At 45.2% G+C, this 25043-nt stretch overlaps 1 protein-coding gene across 4 annotated transcripts in view; it reads left to right on the top strand.

Moving 5' to 3' along the window:
• The window catches only part of zc3h7a (zinc finger CCCH-type containing 7A), a 98016-nt gene that overhangs the window by 68290 nt on the left and 4683 nt on the right, over window positions 1-25043 (top strand). For 2 of the 4 annotated variants that reach the window (XM_056287921.1, XM_056287919.1), the window contains exons 17-21: window positions 192-265; window positions 2814-2947; window positions 11800-11905; window positions 12018-12126; window positions 12237-12370. In XM_056287921.1, coding sequence (XP_056143896.1) covers window positions 192-265; window positions 2814-2947; window positions 11800-11905; window positions 12018-12126; window positions 12237-12370 — 557 coding nt within the window. Of the gene's footprint in view, window positions 1-191; window positions 266-2810; window positions 2948-11799; window positions 11906-12017; window positions 12127-12236; window positions 12371-25043 lie in introns of all 4 variants that reach the window. The other 2 variants (XM_056287918.1, XM_056287920.1) reach the window with 1 other exon arrangement.

Raw genomic sequence — 25043 nt, 5'->3', positions numbered from 1 at the left:
AGAAAAAAGGATTGGACAAGCTTAGTAACATGGTGATCAAAAGACATATTTTGGTCAAAGATGATACCAAGATATTTAGCGGTAGGTTTGATGTTTGCCCTTTCTGGGTAAAATGTAGGCTAAAGTATGTTTAATCTCGCAGTCTTTAAAATTTCTATTTTACTAACATTGACTTCATTTGCATTATAAAGGCATCGCTCCTGAAAATATTGTCCAGGATGCAAGAAAGTATTGGAATGCAACAACGACCTTGCAAGGATCCCAGGTGAGGTTACCCAGAATTCACTTATATGTAAGTAGTTTCACAGGTTTCTAATAATGCTGCCAGCATTTCAGCATTAATATCTGCTACTCTCACAGGTTGGTGTCACAACATGGCTGATAAGCTATGGCATTGATTACCTTTTTTCCCTCTCCAAAAATGACAGAGATTAAATAATGTATTACTCAAACCAAAACTATGCAGATTATTTACAACATTAAGGCCTAAAAAATATAATTTTCATTTCAATTTGTTAAAATAGCCATTGCTTTAGAAACCATAAATGTTATTGCAAGTGTATAATAACCTTAAAAACACATGAGATACTGACATTGATCAAAAAGGAACCAAGTATGCACACATCGGTGCAAGGCAAAAATTGCTACACTAGAATGAAGGAGTAAGGTCTGCACACAGAATTGCTCCCCAAAACTAATTTATTGGCACTGTTTCGATCATTCAGATCTTCTGATTGAAGATCAGTCAGATCTTCTGAAGATCTGGCTGATCTTTGTTTGATTTAGAGGCCTGCAACATGAGCCGGACCCTGAGGCTATTGATAGATTAGGTCTTGGTTTTGGGCAGATGTTTTATGGCACTAGTTTGGGTAGGGGACCGTAAACTGAATTAACTGTAGGCCCATCAATAAAAATGACTAAATGAACAAAATCAATAAAAATCTGATTAATAGAAACACTAAGTTAACTATTTCAAACCTTTTACAATACAGCCTGTAAATCTCTCAAACATACACACACGGCTGACCACATAGTCGGGTGCACACAACACACACAATTTTCTCCCCAATTGTACTTGGCCTATTACCCCACTCTTCCGAGCTGTCCAGGTCGCTGCTCCACCCCATCTGCTGATCCGGGGAGGGCTGCAGACTACCACATGTCTCCTCCGATACATGTGGAGTCACCAGCTGCTTCTTTTCACCTGACAGTGAGGATTTTCACCAGGGGGACGTAGCGCACATGGGAGGATCACGCTATTCCCCCCAGTTACCCCTCCCCCAAACAGGTGCCCCGACCGAACAGAGGAGGCGCTAGTGCAGCGACCAGGGCACGTACCCGCATCTGGCTTCCCACCCGCAGACACGGCCAATTGTGTCTGTAGGGACAATCGACCAAGCTGGAGGTAACGGGGATTCGAACTGGTGATCCCTGTGTTGGTAGGCAACGGAATAGACCGCTACACTACCTGGATGCAATTTTTCCTCTTTTTGTTCATCAACAAATGCAGGTGTGATGACTTGCAAATCCCACAATATAGCCTGCCTGTCGTTCTGCATTACAGTAGACCAAGAATTGAAATCCCCCCCCCCCCCCGTAATTCACACACAAGGTAAGGCTTATAGCTAGAGCAGACATGGTGTCTGTTTCTGTGTCCTCTGGGACTTAAATCATTAGTATCGTGGATTGGATATATATTAGGTCTATAACTTAAAAAAAATAAAACCACAATGTATAAATACCCGTAGAGAAGACGGTTGCAAAGAAATTCATAAGTCACTCTGTATTACCAAGTATTTCATCATGCTTCATACTGTTGGATGAGACTTCAATTCCAAATGTGATCTGACAAGTTGTAATAGTAGGTGAGTGTGTAATAATAATAATAGTGATAATCATATATAGAACTTTTCTAGACACCCAAAGCGCTTCACATTGAAGGGGGAAACACCTCAACCACCACCAATATGTAGCACCCACCTGGGTGATGCACAGCAGCCATTTTGCACCAGAACGCTCACCACACATCAGCTTGAGGTGGAGACGGAGGAATCATTCTGCGAATTACACAGGGGGATCGTTAGGTATCCAGATGGAGAGAGCCAGGTTGGGAATTTTGCCAGGACACCAGCGGACCCCCATACATGTTCAATGTACATGTACAAGGGGTCTGCACATGTGCCTGTACATGTGCATATACACATACACATAGGAGTGTATGTGTATATGCTGCATACAGTTGTAATAGTTGATGGGTGTGTAGGAGCTTATTATGTAGTACATACTGCATGTAGGGTGCCAGTAAATGCCAAAAGTAAAAGCTCAATGCATGCATTAAAAAGTAGGGGGTGAAGCCGTTCTAATGAAGCACACCAATATAAAACAAGTAATAAATATACTGAGCTGTTAGCTTTTTTGGGATTAATTTTTATTTGAAGAAGGCATTTTCTCTGTGGCATTTTCTCTACTTGCATTTAATGAAAGACCATTTTGGTCATTGTACCATCATCAGTAATTTTCTGCCTCCAACGCAGGTAAACACAAATGTGCAGAACTGTATAACTATATCTGCTGCATCATTTTTGGATTGAAAATTGTAATGACAAAAATTCTAAACTACAACTGGCCTGATAATAGCCACGTGTAGTGTTTGGGTTCACTTGAAATCTTGTCTTGGTAAATGTTGAGTAGTTGTGCACTTCATGAATGAACAACCCATCTATCTCTTGTAACTGATTTATTTAAAACAGCCTCATCACTGTTCATATTTCTTACCTGACCCTTCCAATATTTCCCTTTTACTTCACTAGCAGTATCCCATTGCACAGCGGAGGTTTGGCCCCCCAAATCTGAAGATGATGTTTGTTTGTGGACAGTGCTGGAGAAATGGTCAACTGAGTGAAGCAGATAGGAACAAGAAGTATTGTACAGCCAAGGCCAGACACACGTGAGTATAGTCTTGTTCTATTATCGCTACTCCGTAGTGCTATATTTACATATTGTCCTCTGACCTCGCCTCTGGCGACGCTAGGCTCTGAAATTCACCGCTCATGCGACAGCATCCCCTAAGCCCCGCCCACAACTGCACTTGACATGCGTCACCACATAACTCGTCAGTTCGACTAGAGCCTCCTTCAAGGGAAGACGTGTCGCGCTGAGCTCTGTTGCGGGTTTTTTCTTCATTGCTAGCTAGCTTAGCTATTTTCTCTATTTTGACAATAGTGCGGTTTTCTCCGTCACTATGGCTGGTGTTAACGTCGACGTCGATGTTCTTTTCGCCGAGTTTTACAGTTGTTGCCACAGGAAGAAGGACGCTGGCGATTTCCATCCTTTTTGCAGCGACCATCCTAGCATGGCTCATGTTCGGGAGACTGCAGCTAGCCTAGAGGCGCCACCATGCATGGTGTGCGCTTCATGGCCGCTCAGTCGACGGATGAGCTGGGTTTCACACGCCTTTTCCACTCAGGTTGGTGCCGGTGTGTTCGAGATCCCTCCCCGGCCGGGCTCGTTGGTTTCTGCTGTGCTCCCTGGGAGCCAGGACCACATGTGCCCGCCGGCGGTTCCGCAGGCTGCTACTCAAGATGGCGGATCTTGCTTCTACCAAGTCCCTGAGGAAGGGTCCGAGGAGGAGGCAAAGTTCGACGACTTTTTCCCTTTTTTCCTCGAGAGGGCCTTGGCTTCGACGGGGACCACAAGGGTTGCCCCAGTCCATGCCTCGGTGACGCCTGGAATGGATCAGGCGTTCTCTGCCTCGGTGGAGGTGCGCAAGACCATAAGCACATTCCGCCCTTCCCCCCCATCACGGAGTCCATCAAAGCCACATGGCCGGAACCAGAGAAGGTGCGCTCCACTGTTAAAGTGAACACCAAGAGCCACCTGACGGTTGCCGGCTGGTCTCATGCTTCTATGCCGCCCCCCACTGTGGAGAAATTTCTTTTTCCCCGGCTCTACCCTGGTAAGCTACGCGAACCGGAGAGCAAGGAGGCGGCGATGAAGATCAAACATCCCTCGCCAGAGAGAGCCAGGGGGCTGACGACACCGATGCCTCACGCCTGGACGAGGCTTGGAGGGCTTCTCAGATCATCGGCACGTTCCTCCGTGATGCCGCGGTGAACCTGGGTGCGGCTCTGTCCTCCTCAGTCCTGCTGAGTCGGGCGTTCTGGACGCAGGACTGTCGCTAGGAGGACGGGGTCGTTAAGATGATCCGCAAGCTCCCCATCAACACAGACGGCCTTTTCGGTGTGGATGAGCCAGCACTGGAAAAGATCCGTCACGACCTGGCCAATGCGGAGCTGCTGGCTAAGACCTTCAAAGAGAAGGGTCCCGCGCAGCCTCCGGCACGTGCTCAAGGCTCTCCGAAGCCCCAGCCGCAGGGGGGGCGAAGTCGAGCCTCGAAGCGCCGCAAGAACTACAACAAGAGCCAGTCGGCTGGCCCCGCGCCAGCCCCTGGGGCTCACAGTCAGTCCCACCACGCTAGCGGATGCGGCGCGGGTGGTCCTCAGCCTGACTTGAAGCGGAAGTACGAGCACCAGACCAGGGGTGCCGGCTCGGGAGATCCGCGCCGCCGCTGACGGTGCGCGACAGACCCCCACACCCCCTGTTCAAACATTGCAGGTATTGATGTTATGGCCACTGGTGGCAAGGTTTTACCATGCAATGAGGGGAACATGTTGATGAATAAAGATTTCAGTTATGCATTTTATCCTTCGTGTTCCTCGTCTGTAGATTATTCTACGGTGGGTGGTCTGTCATATAATGTTGGTGACGTCGATGCTACTTTTATTCCACACGCACATGGCGTAGTGAGTAATGTTGTGTCACATGCCACCAGACTCTGCAAGCAAGTCAGAAGAAACGAAGATGTTCCAGATATGGCAACGGGTTCACTAGCTTCACAGGGTGTAGGCTATGTGAATTATACCGCTGAGATCAGTTCTGTTTCAAACCATACACAAGGTTATGGGTTGTTGAACTCTGTATCTATGCCTGTCTCGGATAATCATGAGCTGTCAGATGGGAATGAAATTAGTTTATCCCATCAGACAGGCGTCCAGAGTTACGCGCTGGGTTTTCCCATGCGTAAAGCAGGGTTACCGGAGCGCATGACTCGCTGTCTGTGGCCAGTCGGAGAGGGTGCTGGGCACGCGCATGCTGATGCTGATTTTTCCGCGCTCCCACCTTCTGTTGGGCAAAATCCTGCACATATTCGCTCCCCATATGGGGCGCGGTCCGCTGTGGGAGCCTCTCAACACTTCCGTGGAGAGCTCAGAGGTTGGACTGGAATGGCAGTGATACAGCCTATTTCTCGACAGCCAGACACAACGCGTCACGCGCCCTCTGTCTCCCCATTACGCACGCTGGCAGGCGCTGCCGGGTGTACCAGAGTGGATCCTCCAGACGGTCAGGCATGGGCACGAGATTCGGTTCGAGCAGGGTCCTCCCCCTTACACGGGCATACGTCAGACGCTGATCCGTTCACCTGCCGAAACAGAGATGTCGCGGCAGGAAATATTGGAGATGCTGTCCAAAGACGCGATACAGGTGGTGGAGAGAGGCACAGAGGAAATAGGGGTTTATTCGAGATATTTCCTGGTGCCCAAGAAATCGGGGGGCATGCGGCCGATTCTAGATCTGAAACAGTTCAATACTTGGGTGCGCAAAGAATCATTCCACATGCTGACGGTCCCCCAGCTCCTAGCCATGATATCGAGTGGAGCCTGGTTCACATCTATGGACCTCAAGGGCGCATATTTCCATGTCCCGATATTGGGTCACCACTGGAAATATCTCAGGTTCGCGTTTCAGGGAACGTGTTACGAGTACAAAGTCCTCCCGTTCGGCTACAGTTTGGCCCCACGGGTCTTTTCGATGTGCGTCAAGGCGGCTCTCACTCCGCTATTCGCCCAGGGTTACGTTGTAGCCTACTACTTGGACGATCTGCTTCTGATAGCCCCAGATCACCGGCTGGCTATGGAACGCACGAGTCACCTGGTCTCGCACCTGTCAGACCTGGGTCTCACGGTAAACTGGAAGAAGAGCGCTCCCTGGCCGTCACGCGAAACCACCTATCTGGGATTAGCGTTGGACTCAGGGAGGATGCTGGCTTCCCTCTCGGAGGAGCGGTGGCAGGGGTTAGAGGACCTTCTTGCCAGTTTTGCCCTGGGCCGGTCGGTGACAGTAGGTCAACTGCGTCGGCTCCTGGGCATCATGTCCTCTGCTCACCAGGTGGTGCCTCTGGGTCTGCTTTTTATGAGGAGACTCCAGTGTTGGCTTATTCAAGAGGGCCGGTTCCGCCGGCTGCGCCAACGGCACAGGTTAGTGGTCCCGGAGGGGGTGAGCTTGGACCTGGATCACAGGGCAGAGGCCTGCAGATCCAGGGTTGGGGTTCCCCTCGGACCCAGAGCGGAGGAGGTGATTCTATTCACGGACGCATCCCTGGGAGGTTGGGGTGCAATCTGTGGCCACGGCATAATCAGAGGAGTATGGCCCGTGAGTCACAATGCGCACATCAACACGCTGGAGCTGGAGGCAGTGCTGTTGGCGGTGCGTCATTTCGCTCCTCTCCTACGACATCGACACATTCTGGTCAGGTCGGACAGTACCACTACAGTGACGTATATCAACAGGCAGGGCGGGACGTGGTCGGCTGCGTGCCGTGCGTTAGCCTACGACCTGTGGAGTTGGGTGCATCAGAACGCGCAGTCCATTCGGGCAGTTCATGTGCCTGGCAGCCAGAACGAGGCAGCGGACATCATGTCGCGCGGCGGGCCCAGCTGGGACAACTGGTCCCTCAATCCTCTTATCGTGGAGATGATCTGGGCAAGATTCGGAGTGGCGCAGGTGGACTTGTTTGCGTCCAAGAGGAACGCCAAATGCACACGATGGTATTCGCTCTGCCCGAGCGACAACCCGCCTATGGGAGTGAATGCGCTGGGCATCGAGTCGTGGCCACGCGAGCCGCTCTATGCTTTTCCCCCTCTGGGTCTGATACCGGTGATGGTGGAACGGATCAGATGCACGGGCGCGTCGGTGATCCTGGTGGCTCCCAACAACCCAGGCGCGCCGTGGTTTCCGAACATGGTTTCCATGGTGCGCGCGCCACAGTTCCTCCTCCCGATGTGGCAGGACGCTCTGACGCAGGCGGACGGGATTATCCAACAGGAGCCCCTTCTAGCGGGGTTCCAACTGGCGGCCTGGCTTCTGAGAGGGCCAGGCTGAGAGAGGAGGGCTTTGATGAGGCCACGGTGGCCACTATACGAGCCGCGCGCGCTCCGAGCACATCGGCGCAATACGACTCCAAGTGGAGAGTTTTTGCTAGGTGGTGCGTGGGAGAGGGCGTGGAACCTCTGTCTGCATCCTTGGCCCACGTTGCGGGGTTCTTGGAATACAAGAGATCGACTGACAATTTAGCCTACGAATCGATCAAGGGGTACTTGGCAGCGATCTCAGCCTTTATGCCTAGGCTGGGTGGCGACACTGTCTTCTCTCACCCCCGTATGGTGGCGTTCCTCAAGTGGGTGAGGAACAGGCAGGGTGTTCGGAACGACCGCACGGCCACTTGGGATTTATCCCTGGTTCTGTCGGCATTGTGTTCTGCGCCATTCGAGCCTTTGGAATCGGCTGACGTTAAGTGGCTGTCGGCCAAGGTGGCGCTCCTGCTGGCCCTGGTGTCTTTGGGTAGGGTCAGCGAACTGTGCGTGCTCTCCACGGAGGGCATCGAATTTGCCGCGGACAGTTCAAAGGTGATAGTCTACCCGAATCCGTCGTTTCGTCCGAAACATGTCACCACGCGTTACCAGCGGGTGCCATTGGTGTTGTCGGCCTTTTATCCCTCTCCCTCTTCGGAGGAGGAGAGGAGGCTCCATCTCCTCTGCCCGGTTCGTGCGCTACGGGTTTACCTGGAGCGCACTGGTCCTTTCAGAAAGACTAAACAGGTCCGTGTCTGCTATGGGGCGACGGGCAGGAAAGGAGAGGCGCTGTCTAGCCAGAGGCTTTCTCATTGGATTTGCTCCGGGATCTCCCAAGCCTATGTGGGGGCTGGTAGAGAAGTACCCAGGTTTAAAGCGCACTCCACGAGGGGCACAGCCGCTTCGGTGGCTCTCTATGCTGGTGTGGCGATGGAGTCTATTATGTCAACGGCAATGTGGTCTTCGCCACATTCGTTCATTAATCATTACTTAACTGACCAGTCTGCTATGACAGTGACCGGTGCTGTGCTTGGCACAGCGAGGTGCACTGATGCGTAATGCGCTCCGGCCATACGCAAGTGTCTCCCGTCGGGAGTGCGGACGTTTGTACATAGTTCATTTAAAAAAAAAAAAGAAGAATATTATATATAGGCTATAGCCTATGTGTATATGTATATGGAAAGTTGGAACGGTTACGTTCCCTTTTCTCTTTTTTCCCGCCCCCTTATGCGAGCCTCCCCTCTACGATATACTAGCCGGCCAAAGGGGGGATTTGAGTACTGGGTGTGAGGTGTTGTTCCCCTTATTGTCCTCAGCGCGGGTGGCAGGCGAGGGGCATTAGTCCGCCGCTACTCCGTAGTTGGGGCAATATGTAAATATAGCACTACGGAGTAGCGATAATAGAACTCCTGGTTCTGTAGAGAACCTAGGTTCTATGAGCTACGGAGTAGTGCTATATTTTCCTGCTCGCCTGCTGAGGTCCCTTGAAGGAGGCTTTGGTGGGTCGAACTGACGAGTGATGTGGTGACGCATGTCAAGTGCAGTTGTGGGCGGGGCTTAGGGGATGCTGTCGCATGAGCGGTGAATTTCAGAGCCTAGCGTCGCCAGAGGCGAGGTCAGAGGGCAATATGTAAATATAGCACTACTCCGTAGCTCATAGAACCTAGGTTCCCTACAGAACCAGGAGTTTTTGATTCCTTACTACTTATTGGTGGGATATTTTATTGATACTTATTGACAAGTTAATGTAATTGACACGGTAGGATATTTTTGTCTTTTTTGTTACTCGTGGAGAGAATTTTGGTATTATTATTGGTGTAAAATATTCACCCTGTAACCATTTGGTACAATGGACTGCCTAGTCACAAAAGAAATATGTGAATTAACCTCAGACGTACGTGCTCAATTTTGACTAGGCTGTAGTCTATAGATGATTTCAGTTTTTTTCTTTAGACTGATTTTGGGAAATAGGCTAACCTCTGACACCTCCTAGACAAACCTCTGAAACAATACAGAAACTGTCTCTAATTACACATCGATGTCCAGAAAACAACGTGATCAGGGTTTCTGCCACTTTGTGCACTGCACAGTAAATAAAAAACAAAACAAAACAAACAAACAAACTTTTGGCGTCATAATGTCAAATAGGACATGGCAAAAAAAAAACTGTGAGTACATTATCTTTGTGATGAAATGTACTATACAGATTCAAATGAAACTGTTCAATGGGTGACAGAAATTGATTTTTTTTTAATGTATTCTTGCACAATACCTTAACATGAGCGTTCCTACTTGCCAATTAATGTAAAATACACATCGTCAGAAAGAAAGAAATTAAAACAAATGAATAATGCTAATGTTTAAAAGGCAATATCCAGCTCGGATCAACCCAACTCATGCCCACAAAGTCTGCCCGAAACCTAGGTTTTATGATTGATGACCAGCTAACCTTTAAGGTTCATGTGGTCTCGATTTCTCGGTCGTGCTGATTTGCCCTGTACAATATCAGGAAAGTTAGACCCTACCTTTCTGAGCATGCAGCACAACTCCTGGTACAAGCTCTAGTTATATCACACATTGACTACTGCAACTGCTTACTGGCAGGTCTCCCTGCATGCACTTTCAAACCTCTGCAAATGATCCAGAACATGGCGGTGCGTCTGGTCTTCAACCAACCCAAAACAGCACGTCACTCCGCTGATCATATCACTGGCTCCCAGTTGCTGCCCACATCAAATTCAAAACCCTAATGCTCGCTTACAAAACAGCAATTAAACCGGCTCCCGCCTACCTGAACTCCCTCATCCAGGTCTACACTCAGTCCTGCTCAGTACTACGCTCTGCCAATGAACGGCACCTGGCACTTCCGCCACAATAGGGCCCTAAGTCACTAGCCAAATTCTTCTCTTCTGTAGTTCCCCGGTGGTGGAACAAGTTACCAAACTACATTCGATCAGCTGAGTCCCTCTCCATCTTTAAGAAGCTAAAGACCCAGCTCTTTCTTGAACACCTTCACACCTGATGCTATTAATAATAAAAAAAAAACAAAAAAAAAATGCTTCTATGCACCCTGTGCATTGCCTTTGTGCACTGCCTGTTGACACCTATGTCCTATTAGACTTGAACCTAGTTTCTTGGCACTTAATTGTGTTGTTGTCTCCTGACTAGGTCCTTGCTTGTGTTGTATTAACTCTCAGATGTAGGTCACTTTGGATAAAAGCGGCTGCTAAATGAAATTGTAACATTGTAAGCAATGTGAGAGAATTTTTTTGTAGACATTGTTTAAAGAGAGACTGACATGCCCTTTCTGAACACATTTTTTAACATTGGGAGTTTGAATCATAACCGAAAATAGGCGTGGTTTTATGAAGTCAAAGCTATTGGCTACTGTCTTCCTGGGTTTTCGCGTGGGTGGGGCTCAGTATCACTCGTCACTTGCTGTAGAAAAAAATGGTGATAGGCCTACGGCACGGTAGTGCAATACAACTTGGCGAATAATATGTTCGATGATACAAATAACTGTTAGATAGATAGATGATAAATAGATAGATAGATAGATAGTAGATAGCAATACGTTGTAGCAAGATCGATAATAAAGTCTCAGCAAAATAGCACAAACTCGAGCCAAGTAGCTAGCAGGAGGAGGTGAAAGAACGGCTTTGCCGTGGTTTTATAGCATCGCGCTATGGACATACCCTATATGCAAATTGACTGGTGTCTACATGTCCACCGGCACAATTTGTCGTTGGACACCATCTACAGCCAATCACAGATCTCTCTCGAGTGGCCGCAGACACTGGCCATTGAATTTCTCCATGGTCACATTCCAACTCAGAGCATAGCCTATCAATAGGAATTTTCAGATTTTGATATCAGTATCACTTTAAAGTTGATAGGGACTCTTGCCAACTCGTCTTTAACATTTTTTTCAAGCTTATCACATAATCTTAGAATGAAAACTAGAATGGGAAGTTCTCGACTCTTTCCAGTCATGTCTGTATTTATTAGTGACAGCAGTTGAAAACCAGGAGAGTTTAATAAAATATCATTTGGAAAAAAAGTATTTTTTATTAGTGTTATTATTGTTATTATTCTCCTATGGAACAAGAAAGAAACCAAATTGTGGTCCAGAAATTGAGGTACAGACCAAACCGTGAATTAAGTGAATCATTACACCCTTAATTATAATTGTTCAGCCTGTGTACTTTAAAAAGTAACATACCGGGCTAGATAAAATTTCATATTGGTCTTTTAAAAAGTGTATATAAATGTAAGTCGGGTATGCCTGTCATTTATACATGCTCCATCATTCACCCATTTTTTGTATACCTTACACCAAATTAAGGGTGCTTGAAATGTTATGCAGGATGCACTGTGTGGACCTGCTTTCATGTGCGGTTCAAAAGATTCTTCTAGTTTGTGTTGTCAGATGCACTGACATCTCAATAACACACTCACACCATTCAACAACGGAAATCCAACGCTATTTGTCGCCTGTTATAACATCGTTCAGAAACTCTCTAAATGAAACGTAACTAGTTGGAGCTCTAATTTCTTGACGAAGAACAATGGTTAAGATGGTTGGCCGTCACTCACCTATGATCTTCTACAGGTGGTCAAAAGAAAGACGTGTGGTGCTGGTCAGTTCCAATGAACGCAAAAAGTGGACAACCGTTCGACCACTTCCAACCAAAAAGCCATTTCCATTGCAATTTGAGGTATGTGCTGGATATTTTCGTAACCAACAGTTGACATAAAAACTTGGAGAAAATGTAGATTATCATTATGTTCACCAGTTTGGTGCAAATAATACCCCTTTAATTTGTTTAGATTTGCATGCATGTGACAGCCGGTAAGAAGTGCCAGTACATTGGCAATTGCACCTTTGCTCACAGTGTAGAAGAAAGAGACCTTTGGACTTACATGAAGGAGAACAACAGTAAGTTTATTGAGCTGATTTTCTCTATCATTAAATAACATTTTATTTGTGTGTGATGCAGCACGGCTATTGTAAAGGCTTGGTCAAACTCTACTATTTCCTTCACCCAGTTCCAGATATGGACCAACTCTATGAGCAGTGGCTCCAGTCTCAGAAGCCCGGCTGGAGTGAGGAGACCGCAAATAATTCCATCAGAGAGAATGGCAAGCAGATTCACATGCCCACAGACTACGCTGAAGAAGTGGTAGGTTAACATATCAGTAAATGTACAGTAGTAGTTTGTCCTGGTGAGTGGTGTTCCAACACCAGTGATACTAACTAGTTAATTTTGAATGCAGGAATATAGGGAGTGGGGTTGGGTGTGAACCCTTGCTAATATTTACTAATCAGATTATGCTTCATGAAAGTCAAAATCTTAAAAATAGCGTATTGGGAAGCCGTCTTACCAGTAGGAGTTTGTAACTCAGTAGATTTTGCAGAAATTATCCAAATTACCTTTCTCTAAATGTCTCACGTGCACAAGCTCAAAAATAAAAAAGATATTTATTTTTGATACACTAGTAATCAGCTTTAACTCGATGCCATGGTTATTTTCCGTGGTTGTCTGTGCTTCATATCCTATTTTCTATCATCAATTCTATCAAATTGTATACATTTGTTGGTGGAATATTTTACTATTAAATGATTCAGATCATTTGAGGCAGGTCAAGTCAAGTCAATTTTATTTACTAATTGTAGGTTAAGGCAAAAAGATGAGTTTTAAGTTTGGATTTAAAGGACTCAAGAGACTGGTTGTCTGACAGCAGCAGGCAGTTTATTCCACAAGCACGGGGCCTGATAGGAAAAGGCCCTGCCACCAGCTTACTTCTTTTTAACTTTGGGTTGCACACAGCCCTGTATTTTGAGAGCGGAGCGCTTGAGATGGAATATACAGTTTAAGGAGATCAGACAGATATGACGGGGCCAGCCCATTTAGGATTTTATAAGTCAGCAGGAGCACCTTGAAGTCTATCTAACATGGATAGGAAGTCAATGAAGGGAGGCAAAAATTGGTGTAATATGGTCAAATTTTCTAGTTTTATCACAGTTTTATCTGAATTTAAAAGCAGCAAATTTGGTGACATCCGATTTTTCACAGCAGCCAAGCAGGCCTCTAAATTAGTCATTTGAATATGATCATCAGCCCTTATAGGCACATTCAGCTAAGTATCGTCCGCATAGCAATGGAAATTTATTCCATGACTGCGTATAATTTTGCCAAGGAGTAATATATAAAGAGAAAAGTAGAGGGCCAAGAACCAAGCCCTGAGGTATGCCATGTTTAATGTCAGAGAATTTTAATGTAATGTTATAGTAGCAGACACACTATTCTTCGTGATAAGTAAGACTTAAGCCAAAAGAGAGCTATGCCAGAGACACCAAAATTACAATTTGTTCTATCTAATACTATACAGTGATCAATGATGTCACAGGCTGCACTGAGGTCCAGTAGTAGAAGCACAGAGGTGGAGTCAGAATCCATAGCTAGTAGAAGATTGTTCACAACTCTGGTTAGAGCAGTTTCAGTCAAGTGACAGGCCCTGAAAGCTGATTGAAAAGGTTCATATAGAGGTTCATATATAGATAGTTTTCTTTTATATGGGTTGAAAGTTGTTGATACACAACTCCCTCTAGTACTGTAAGATTAGAGACTGGTTGATAGTTATTAAGAGTCCCTGGATCGAGAGGTGTTTTTTTTTAAGTAGAGGTTGGACCACAGCTGTCTTACAACTGCTGGGAACAATGCCAGCAGTAAGTGATAAATTAATGTCCAGCATTGTAGGTCCCAGGAATTGCCAGAGGTCTTTTAAAAAGTTCTGCTGGTAAAGGGTCAAGTGCTTTCTTCCAGTGAAACCTCTTAACCACTTGTACACCAGTGAATTATGTTCTACTGTGGATGTAGACTGCAGAAGTGACAATTTAATTTAGTACATATTTAAACCTATGTTTCATTAGATTTAAGATTGGAAAACTTGGAAAACCAGATCAAAATGTATAGGTGTTTATGATTTGAGACCAGTGTGATAACTATTGTCCCATTTTAAATATTTGAAACAAAAAGCATATTTCTCCAAGTCCTTTCAAATTGAGGCTGTCCATAGGCCAGACTTCATACATGCATTACATGGCCAAAAGTATGTGGGCACCCGAACATTACACCCATATGTACTTGTTGATGAGGTCAGTAGGGGGAGCTAGCGGGCAGAACAGTACAATTGGCCATCTCGTTCCAAATCCATCTATCCATCCATCCATTATCCAAACCGCTTATCCTGCTCTCAGGGTCGTGGGAATGCTGGAGCCTATCCCAGCGGTCATTGGGTGGCAGGCGGGGAGACACCCTGGACAGGCCGCCAGGCCATCACACAAGGCCGACATACACACACATACATACATACACATTCATAACTAGGAACAATTTTAGTATGGCCGATTCACCTGACCTACATGTCTTTGGACTGTGGGAGGAAACCCACGCAGACACGGGGATAACATGCAAACTCCACACACAAGACGACCCAGGACGACCCCCAAGGTTCGACTACCTCGGGGCTCGAACCCAGGACCTTCTTGCTTTGAGGCGACCACGCTAACCACTGCGCCACTGTGCTGCCTCGTTCCACATCCATGGGCATTAATATGAAGTTGCCCCCCCCCCCCAACACCTGCTACTGTAGGGAAGGCTTCCCACTATATTTTGGAACATGACTGTGGAGAGTCACGCCCAAGAACATTAGTGAGGTTGGGCACTGTGTTGGGGAGAAGGCTTGGCTCACAGTTTCTGTTCCAATTCATCCCAAAGGTGTTGGATGGGGTTGAGGACAGAGCTCTGTGCAGGCCAGTCAAATTCTTCCATACCAAACTCAGTAAACTGCCTTTATGGACCTTGCTTTGTGCAAGGGAGCATTGTCATGCTGAAACTGGAAAGGCCTTCCCCAAACTGTTGCCATAATGTTGGAAGCACACAATTCATCAGAATGTCATTATATGCTATAGCATTAAGATTTCCCACTGTAGGAACTAAGAGGCCAAGCACAACCCATGAAAAACAGCCCCAGACCTTTATTCCTCCTCCACCAAACTTTACAGTCATTACTATGCCTTTGGGTAGGTAGTGTTCTCCTGACATCCGCCGAACCCAACTTGGTACATCAGATTGCCAGATAGTTAAGTGTGATTCATCACTCGAGAAATGTTTCCACTGTTCAAGTTCAATGGCAGTGTGTTTTGCAGCAACCTAGCCGAAGCTTGGCATTGCACATGGTCATCTTAGGCTTGTGTGTTGCTGGTCAGCTATGAAAACCCATTTCATGATGCTCCCAACGAACAGTGGCAGTTTGGGACTTGGTAGTGAGTGTTGCAATCCTCTGTGAGTAGTACACATAGCCATTGTAACTCTAGTTAGTGGTCATGGCAATTTACATATGAAACTGGTCATTATGCCACTGTATTGTTTATAAGGGTGGAGATACCTGCAATCAGTTGAGACTGAAGAGGTCGCTTAGATGAGTGATGAAACATTTCTCTCAATAAACATTGTGTCCAGATGAACTAATTCAACTTTCTGTGATTTCCTAACCTGGATTATTGAGCATGCATAATGACAACCAAGGACTATTTTTATGCACTTCAGCACTCGATGGTCTCATTCTGTGGTCTTGTGTGGCCTACAGCTTCACGGCTGGGCTGTTGTTGTTCCCAGATGTTTCCACCTAACAATAACAGACTTATAGTTGACTGGGGTAGATCTAGCAGGGCAGAAATTTGACCAACTGACTTGTTGGAAAGGTGGCATCCTATGACAGTGACACATTGAAAGTCACTGAGCTCTTCAGTACAACCCATTCTACTGCCAATGTTTTTTTTTGTTGTATGGAGACTGCATTGCTATATGCTTGATTTTATGCATCTACCAGCAGTGGGTGGGGCCTAAATAGCCAAATCCATTCATTTAAACAGGTGTCCATATACCTTTGGCCATAAGTGTACATAAAGTTCTCTAAAATCCACAAGTTGGATAATCTCATGAAGTGATACACTGTAAGAATAGATTCAATAAAGGACTGGTTGTTAAAATCCCTAGTATTTGCACTGCAACAGTTTTGGTGGGAAATAAACTGGGGATGGCTGCCAAGGTGACATTGCCACCACCAGGACAAATCGTCAGTTGTGTACCTCAGCATCACAGGGTGTTTCGGCCTTTTATCACAAGACACCCTCCGCTGAGGCAGGCCCACCACAGGTTGATCGGTCCTGGGTGTGTGTCCTTCGGTTAGCTGTTCACCCTGGCAGCCCAGATGGCGTCTCTCCTTTTGATCCAGATCCAGTGGCTAGTCCACTCAACAGTGTCAGCTAGCTCTTTGATCGCTCTCCTTTGGGCCTGCCCCCTGACTCCTAGTTCCCTCAAGAGTTTCGCTGTGGAGCTGGCAACAAAGTCCCTACAACCCACCTCCACAGGGTGCACCTTCACCTTCCAGCCTCTGTCCTCTGCTTCAGCTGTACCGCAGCTTCTTACGCTCATACGCTTCATTGACTGCATCCTCCCAGGGGACTGTCAGCTCGTTAATGTAAGCGAGCTGGCAAGAATTGGACCAGAGGACGAGGTCTGGTCGCAAGGTGGTTATTGCGATCTCTGTCGGGAAAATGAGCTCCTGGCCTAAGTCCACCCGCATTTCCCAATCCCTGGCTGACTTTAGTGAGCCTAAGTCAGGAAGTGAAGGGTTGGCCTTCAGTTTATCCCCCTCCCGAACGAAAGCTGGAAAACGCCGGGCCCTTCTTGGTTGTTGAAGGGTTGGACATTGATGGAAACCCTCTTGCGCTCGAGTTCAGCTGCCAAGCACCTGAGCACCTGATTGTGTCGCCAGGTGTATCTGCCTTGGGTGAGGTTGGTCTTGCAGCCAACCAAGATGTGCTTGAGGGTTGCTGGGGCTGTGCACAGGGAGTAAGATGGATTCTCTCCAAGCCAGAGATTTAGATTTGTGGGAGAGGGCAGGACATCATATGTGGCTTTGATGATGAAGCTCAGCCTGTTTGATTCCAGAGCTCACTCTATGTGAGTTTCTTCTTTTCAACACCCTCCCACCTCATCCAGCGGCCCTGTCTGGCTTGTGCTACGGCTTTAGAACATCTGGCTGCTTCTTCCTGTCGGCGAACCTCCTCTACCACCATAGTTAGCCGTTCGGTAGTAGTCACCTTTTGCCAGGTAGTTGTTTTTGTTCCCAGGCCAAGGCCGCCTCTGCCCTGTTGAACATGGCCTACTACGTCTCGGTGGTGGAGGGCAGATTTCGTCTCCAGTACAGCTGCAGCTGGGGTCCCTTTCTTCCCTGTTGCTAGGGTTGGAGCAACTCCCTCTCACTACCGGGTCTCGGGATTCTGTGAGGGACATGTCCAGCCTCACTTTGGCACATTTGAATTCCTCAACCAGGCTGGAAATTGGCAGTGCGGGGGCTCCATTGCAGTAGAGTCCAACACTGCTGAGGCACTTTGGCAGTCCGAGCCACTTCCTCAAGTGCGAGTTCACTAGCCTCTCCAAGCGATTGGCATGAGATAGTGAGACCTCGTACATGGTTATTGGCCACATGAGTCGGGGTAGCAGCCCAAACTTAAAGCACTAGAGCGTCAACTTCCCAGGCAGTGCAGTGTTGTTAATTTGCCTGAGGCCGCTGATTGTATCCTGACGAAGTTGCTCCAGTTGCTCGGTGATTAACTTGAAGAGAGTTATCCCCTGAATAATTGGACATTAACAAAACAAGTTCGTACAAAATGGATGATTAGAGAGCACCACTAATCCAGGGTTGATTTAAGAATTCTAGCTTTTGGCAGTCCAAAAAAAAAAAAAAAGACTTGTTTTTCTTACTCAGCATTCATTTTTTACCGGATCTGTTTAAAGTCTCAACAGTTTCATGATTACATGCATTTACAGTGTACCTGATTCCAGCTTGTATCATTTTAATAACATTATTTTTATGCTGATGACACTCACTTATACATGCCACTAAAACCCACAGCTCCTAGCAGCCTAGCAAATCTCACAACTTGCCTCTCTGATATTGAATCCTGGATGTCCCCAAATTTCTTAAATTTAATTGTGATAAGTCTGAGGTCATTCTGTTTGGTCCTCCAAATTCCTTCAGTCCTTTTGGTACTAATCTTGGTGGTCTGTCAAATAGTCTTAAGCAGGCTTCTTGGAATCTCGGGGTAATATTTGATGCTAACCTCTGTTTTGATATCAAATCAAACATGTTGTTCTGTCAAGTTTTCTCCAGCTCAAGGTAATCTCTAAAATTAGGTCATTTTTATCAATTGCTGATCTACAAAAACTTGTAAAATGCTTTTAGCTATTCTGGGCTTTATTATTGCAATGCACTTTACTTGGGTATCAGCCAGGGCTCCCTCCACTGTCTGCAGTTGGTACAAAATGCTGCTGCTCGACTCATTACTGGACCAAATAGGCATGATCACATCACTCCTGTGCTCGAATTGATTTTAAAATTTTATTGCTCCCTTTTAGGCCTTAAATGGTCTTGCTCCTAAATACATTTCTGATTGATTGACCTGGTATACGCCCTCTCGACCATTAAGATCCACAGATGGAGCCCTGCTGGTTATTCCTGGGTCCTGGTTTGTCACAAAGGGTGATCAGACTTTTGCTGTCAAGAGCCCCCCACACTATGGAACTCTCTTCCTGTTGAACTCAGACAAACTAAGTCCCCAGCTTCTTTTAAATCTGTTAAAACTTTTCTGTTTATGAAAGCTTTTAGAAATGTTTGATCTTTGTTTTTATTTATTCAGGCTGTTTTCATTTTTATTCCTACTTATATGATCACTTTCATTTGTTGTTTACCTCCTCTTTGCTCATGTCCTTTGGTCTTATTTTCATTTTTGCCTTGTTTAGTTTTATTTCTTTTGTAAAACACTTTGTAACATTGTTACAAAAGTTATATAGTTATTTTTATTATCATTATTATTATTATTATTATTATTATTATTATTATTATTTGAAGTAAAGGCAGAATTTATTTTTCACATTTTAAAAGGGAAAAAAATAGCATGATGGAAAACATTAAGGATCTAAATGATTACTTGATGCAAGTGAGCAAAGATATTGTGCTTAGGAAAAAATGTGTATCCATCCATCCATGGATGGATACATACATACATACATACATACATACATACATACATACATACATACATACATACATACATACATACATACATACATACACTACCGTTCAAAAGTTTTGGATCACATTGAAATGTCCATATTTTTGAAGGAAAAGCACTGTACTTTTCAATGAAGATAACTTTAAACTAGTCTTAACTTTAAAGAAAAAACAAACAATTTTGTGTTTTCCATGAAAAGTCACACTTATTCACCACCATATGTTGTGAAATGAATAGAAAATAGAGTCAAGACATTGACAAGGTTAGAAATAATGATTTGTATTTGAAATAAGATTTTTTTTACATCAAACTTTGCTTTCGTCAAAGAATCCTCCATTTGCAGCAATTACAGCATTGCAGACCTTTGGCATTCTAGCTGTTAATTTGTTGAGGTAATCTGGAGAAATTGCACCCCACGCTTCCAGAAGCAGCTCCCACAAGTTGGATTGGTTGGATGGGCACTTCTTGCGTACCATACGGTCAAGCTGCTCCCACAACAGCTCAATGGGGTTCAGATCTGGTGACTGCGCTGGCCACTCCATTACCGATAGAATACCAGCTGCCTGCTTCTGCTCTAAATAGTTCTTGCACAATTTGGAGGTGTGTTTAGGGTCATTGTCCTGTTGTAGGATGAAATTGGCTCCAATCAAGCGCTGTCCACTGGGTATGGCATGGCGTTGCAAAATGGAGTGATAGCCTCCCTTATTCAGAATCCCTTTTACCCTGTACAAATCTCCCACCTTACCAGCACCAAAGCAACCCCAGACCATCACATTACCTCCACCATGCTTAACAGATGGCGTCAGGCATTCTTCCAGCATCTTTTCATTTGTTCTGCGTCTCACAAACGTTCTTCTTTGTGATCCAAACACCTCAAACTTGGATTCATCCGTCCACAACACTTTTTTCCAGTCTTCCTCTGTCCAATGTCTGTGTTCTTTTGCCCATCTTAATCTTTTTCTTTTATTGGTCAGTCTCAGATATGGCTTTTTCTTTGCCACTCTGCCCTGAAGCCCAGAATCCCGCAGCCGCCTCTTCACTGTAGATGTTGACACTGGTGTTTTGCGGGTACTATTTAATGAAGATGCCAGTTGGGGACCTGTGAGGCGTCTGTTTCTCAAACTAGAGACTCTAATGTACTTATCTTCTTGCTCAGTTGTGCAACGCGGCCTCCCACTTCTTTTTCTACTCTGGTTAGAGCCTGTTTGTGCTGTCCTCTGAAGGGAGTAGTACACACCGGTGTAGGAAATCTTCAATTTCTTAGCAATTTCTCGCATGGAATAGCCTTCATTTCTAAGAACAAGAATAGACTGTCGAGTTTCAGATGAAAGTTCTCTTTTTCTGGCCATTTTGAGCGTTTAATTGACCCCACAAATGTGATGCTCCAGAAACTCAATCTGCTCAAAGGAAGGTCAGTTTTGTAGCTTCTGTAACGAGCTAAACTGTTTTCAGATGTGTGAACATGATTGCACAAGGGTTTTCTAATCATCAATTAGCCTTCTGAGCCAATGAGCAAACACATTGTACCATTAGAACACTGGAGTGATAGTTGCTTGAAATGGGCCTCTATACACCTATGTAGATATTGCACCAAAAACCAGACATTTGCAGCTAGAATAGTCATTTACCACATTAGCAATGTATAGAGTGTATTTCTTTAAAGTTAAGACTAGTTTAAAGTTATCTTCATTGAACAGTACAGTGCTTTTCCTTCAAAAATATGGACATTTCAATGTGATCCCAAACTTTTGAACGGTAGTGTACATACATACATACATACATACATACATACATACATACATACATACATACATACATATGTACATACTACATAGTGGCTTCAGAAATTCAGACCCCTTCACTTTGTGTTGTAGATTTAAATTTAAATGGATAAAATTGGCATTTTTACCTATTAATCTACATTCAATTACCCATAATGACAAAGTGAAAACATGTTTTTAGATTATTATTTTTTTGCAAATTTATAAAAAAAAAATCAAAAACTCGAATCTGATGGACCTATTAGACTATAAGGAATCAGACCCTTTGCTGTGACTCCAAATTGTGATCAGGTACATCCCGTTTGCTGTAATTGTCCTTGAGTCTAGAATTTGATTAGAGTCCACCTGTGGCAAATTGAATTGATAGAACATTGTTTAGAAAGGCACATGCCTGTGTATATAAGGTCCCACAAGTCACACTGCATGTCAGGCTAAAAGTCAGGCCATGAAGTCCAAGGAGCTCTCTGTAGACCTCCGCGATAAAATTGTGGTGGGGATAGATCAGGGCAATGGCATAAAACCATTTCCAAAGCTCTTAGTGTTCCCAGGAGTGCAATGGCTTGTGTTGTGCAGAAGTCCAAGCATCATGTCTGGCGAACACTTGGCACTGCTCATCACCTGGCTAATACCATTCCTACAGGGGAGCATGGTGGTGACAGCATCATGCTATGGAGGTGCAGCGGCAGGAACAAGGAGACTGTTCAGAATTGAGGGAAGGATGAGTGCAGCCAAATACAGAGCTCCTTGATAGAACTCGAACGATATGGGATTTTTGAGACCAATAACGATTTTAGAGGGGGGAAATTCACCAATTATCAATATGGCGGCAAATATAGTGAATTTTTGAGCTGGAATCAAAATAAACTTTTTCTGTGTGGCTTGTGCACAGATTTTGTACTGATGACTATGCAAATGCTGCTTTCTTAAACAAATAACTATTAAAACATATTTATAACTTTATTATACATTTTCAGCCAATTTCTAAAAATGAACACTGAGGGGAAAAAAGAATAAATAAAAATAAAACATAACTAAATAAACATCAATACTGTATGTTCAGTATCAGTCAATTGCTGACCAATAAAGAATAAATAAAAATGGGCGTCCTGGTAGCGTAGCGGTCTATTCCTTTGCCTACCAACACCACTCAGTAACTACCGTAATGTCAAAAGTAATTTTGATATTGATGGTACTGACTTTAAAGTTACTGCAGCAAAACCAGATATGGCTGACATGAATGTTGTCAGGCATATTTAGGCTAAGAGAAAAAGTGATGGGGAATATTTATTATTTTTAAGTAATGTATTTCATGTGGCAATCATCAACTTACCATGAACACAGATGATTTCCGTCATGGGCTACTCTGCTTGGATCAGCTGATTGTTGTGATTTGTGGTGTTCCAAACACGTGTGTTGCCACAGTGGAGTTGCAAAGTACGCAACGACAACACTTGGTTGAAGGATCCATCTTCCGTCCCTCCATTTTTTTTAACCCATTGACCTAAGGCGCCCTCTAAAAAAAAATAAATCTTGAAACCTAATGCATTGCTTGAAAACAACCTCCTAAAACCTGAGGGTTTTCTGAAAAAGTTGACAGAATTGTCAACGCCTACAAAAACCTTTATTTCTCAGCCTCTGTAGCAGATATAATCATGAAACAAAAACGATTTGAGAGCTTAAACATTTGGCTTTAATTCGAAATTATTGTCCTTCCCTTGATGTTCATTAACATTTTTGAAAAAAAATAAAAAATCCAGAATCCAGCAAATTCACCAAAATCCTCCCCTTCCTCAAACATGTCTCTCACCCACTAAGCCTTGGCTAGCAGGTCAGCAGTCACATCATAATCTGGGTCTGAATCTTCCAATTAATTGTTGTTTTCGTCCTCAAAGTAACTGCTGTACTTGGCATCAATATCGCTCCCCTAGCTCAGGTCATCAGCCATTGTCACTGTCTGAAGCGCAACTTTAGAAAAAAAATTTGCGGTCCACACAGAGGCTAAGATGGACTACTACTTTGGGCTGCTCCCGTTAGGGGTCGCCACAGCGGATCATCCATTTCCATTTCTTCCTGTCTTCTGCGTCTTCCTCTGTCACACCAGCCACCTGCATGTCTTCCCTCACCACATCCATAAACCTCCTCTTTGGCCTTCCTCTTCTCCTCTTCCCTGGCAGCTCCATATTCAGCATCCTTCTCCCAATATACTCAGCATCTCTCCTCCACAAATGTCCAAGCCATCTCAATCTTGCCTCTCTTGCTTTGTCTCCAAACCGTCCAACCTGAGCAGTCCCTCTAATATAATCGTTCCTAATCCTGTCCTTCTTCGTTACTCCCAGTGAAAATCTTAGCATCTTCATCTCTGCCACCTCCAGCTCTGCCTCCTGTCTTTTCGTCAGTGCCACTGTCTCCAAACCATATAACATAGCTGGTCTCACAACCATCCTGTAAACTTTCCCTTTAACTCTTGCTGGTACCCTTCTGTCACAAATCACTCCTGACACTCTTCTCCACCCACTCCACCCTGCCTGCACTCTCTTTTTCACCTCTCTACTGCACTCCCCGTTACTTTGGACAGTTGACCTCAAGTATTTAAACTCAAATGCCTTTGTCACCTCCACTCCTTGCATCCTCACCATTCCACTGTCCTCTCTCTCATTCACGCATATGTATTCCGTCTTGCTCCTACTGACTTTCATTCCTCTTCTCTCTAGTGCATACCTCCACCTCTCCAGGCTCTCCTCAACCTGCACCCTACTCTCGCTACAGATCACAATGTCATCCGCGAACATCATCGTCCATGGAGACTCCTGCCTGATCTTGTCCGTCGACCTGTCCATCACCATTGCAAACAAGAAAGGGCTCAGAGCCGATCCTTGATGTAATCCGACCTCCACCTTGAACCCATCTGTCATTCCAACCGCACACCTCACCACTGTCACACCTCCCTCATACATATCCTGCACCACTCTTACATACTTCTCTGCAACTCCTGACTTCCTCATACAATACCACACCTCCTCTCTCGGCACTCTGTCATAAGCTTTCTCTAAATCTACAAAGACACAATGCAACTCTTTCTGACCTTCTCTATACTTCTCAATCAACATTCTCAAAGCAAACATCGCATCTGTGGTGCTCTTTCGTGGCATGAAACCATACTGCTGCTCGCTGATCATCACCTCTCCTCTTAACCTAGCTTCTATTACTCTTTCCCAAATCTTCATGCTGTGGCTGATCAACTTTATAACTCTGTAGTTGTTACAGTTCTGCACATCGCCCTTGTTCTTGAAAATCGGTACCAGTATGCTTCTTCTCCACTCCTCAGGCATCCTCTCACTTTCCAGGATTGTGTTAAACAATCTAGTTAAAAACTCCACTGCCGTCTCTCCTAAACATCTCCATGCCTCCACAGGTATGTCATCAGGACCAACTGCCTTTCCACTCTTCATCCTCTTCATAGCTGCCCTCACTTCCTCCTTGTTAATCCACTGAACTTCCTGATTCACTATCCCTACATCATCCAACCTTCTCTCTCTCATTTTCTTCATTCATCAGCCCCTCAAAGTATTCCTTTCACCTTCTTAGCACACTCTCCTCGCTTGTCAGCACATTTCCATCTATATCCTTGATCGCCCTAACTTGCTGCACATCCTTTGCCTTGGTCCCTCTGTCTAGCCAATCGGTACAAGTCCTTTTCTCCTTCCTTAGTGTCTAACGTGTCATACAACTCACCATATGCCTTTTCCTTTGCCTTTGCCACCTCTCTCTTTGCTTTACGCTGCATCTCCTTGTACTCCTGTCTACTTTCTTCATCTCTCTTACTATCCCACTTCTTCTTTGCCAACCTTTTCCTCTGTATAATTTGCTGTACTTCCTCATTCCACCACCAAGTCTCCTTGTCTTCCTTCCTCTGTCCTGATGACACACCAA

Source organism: Lampris incognitus, chromosome 10, assembly GCF_029633865.1.
Source record: "Lampris incognitus isolate fLamInc1 chromosome 10, fLamInc1.hap2, whole genome shotgun sequence".
NCBI lineage: Eukaryota > Metazoa > Chordata > Actinopteri > Lampriformes > Lampridae > Lampris > Lampris incognitus.
This window is presented reverse-complemented; position numbering and strand designations above follow the sequence as displayed.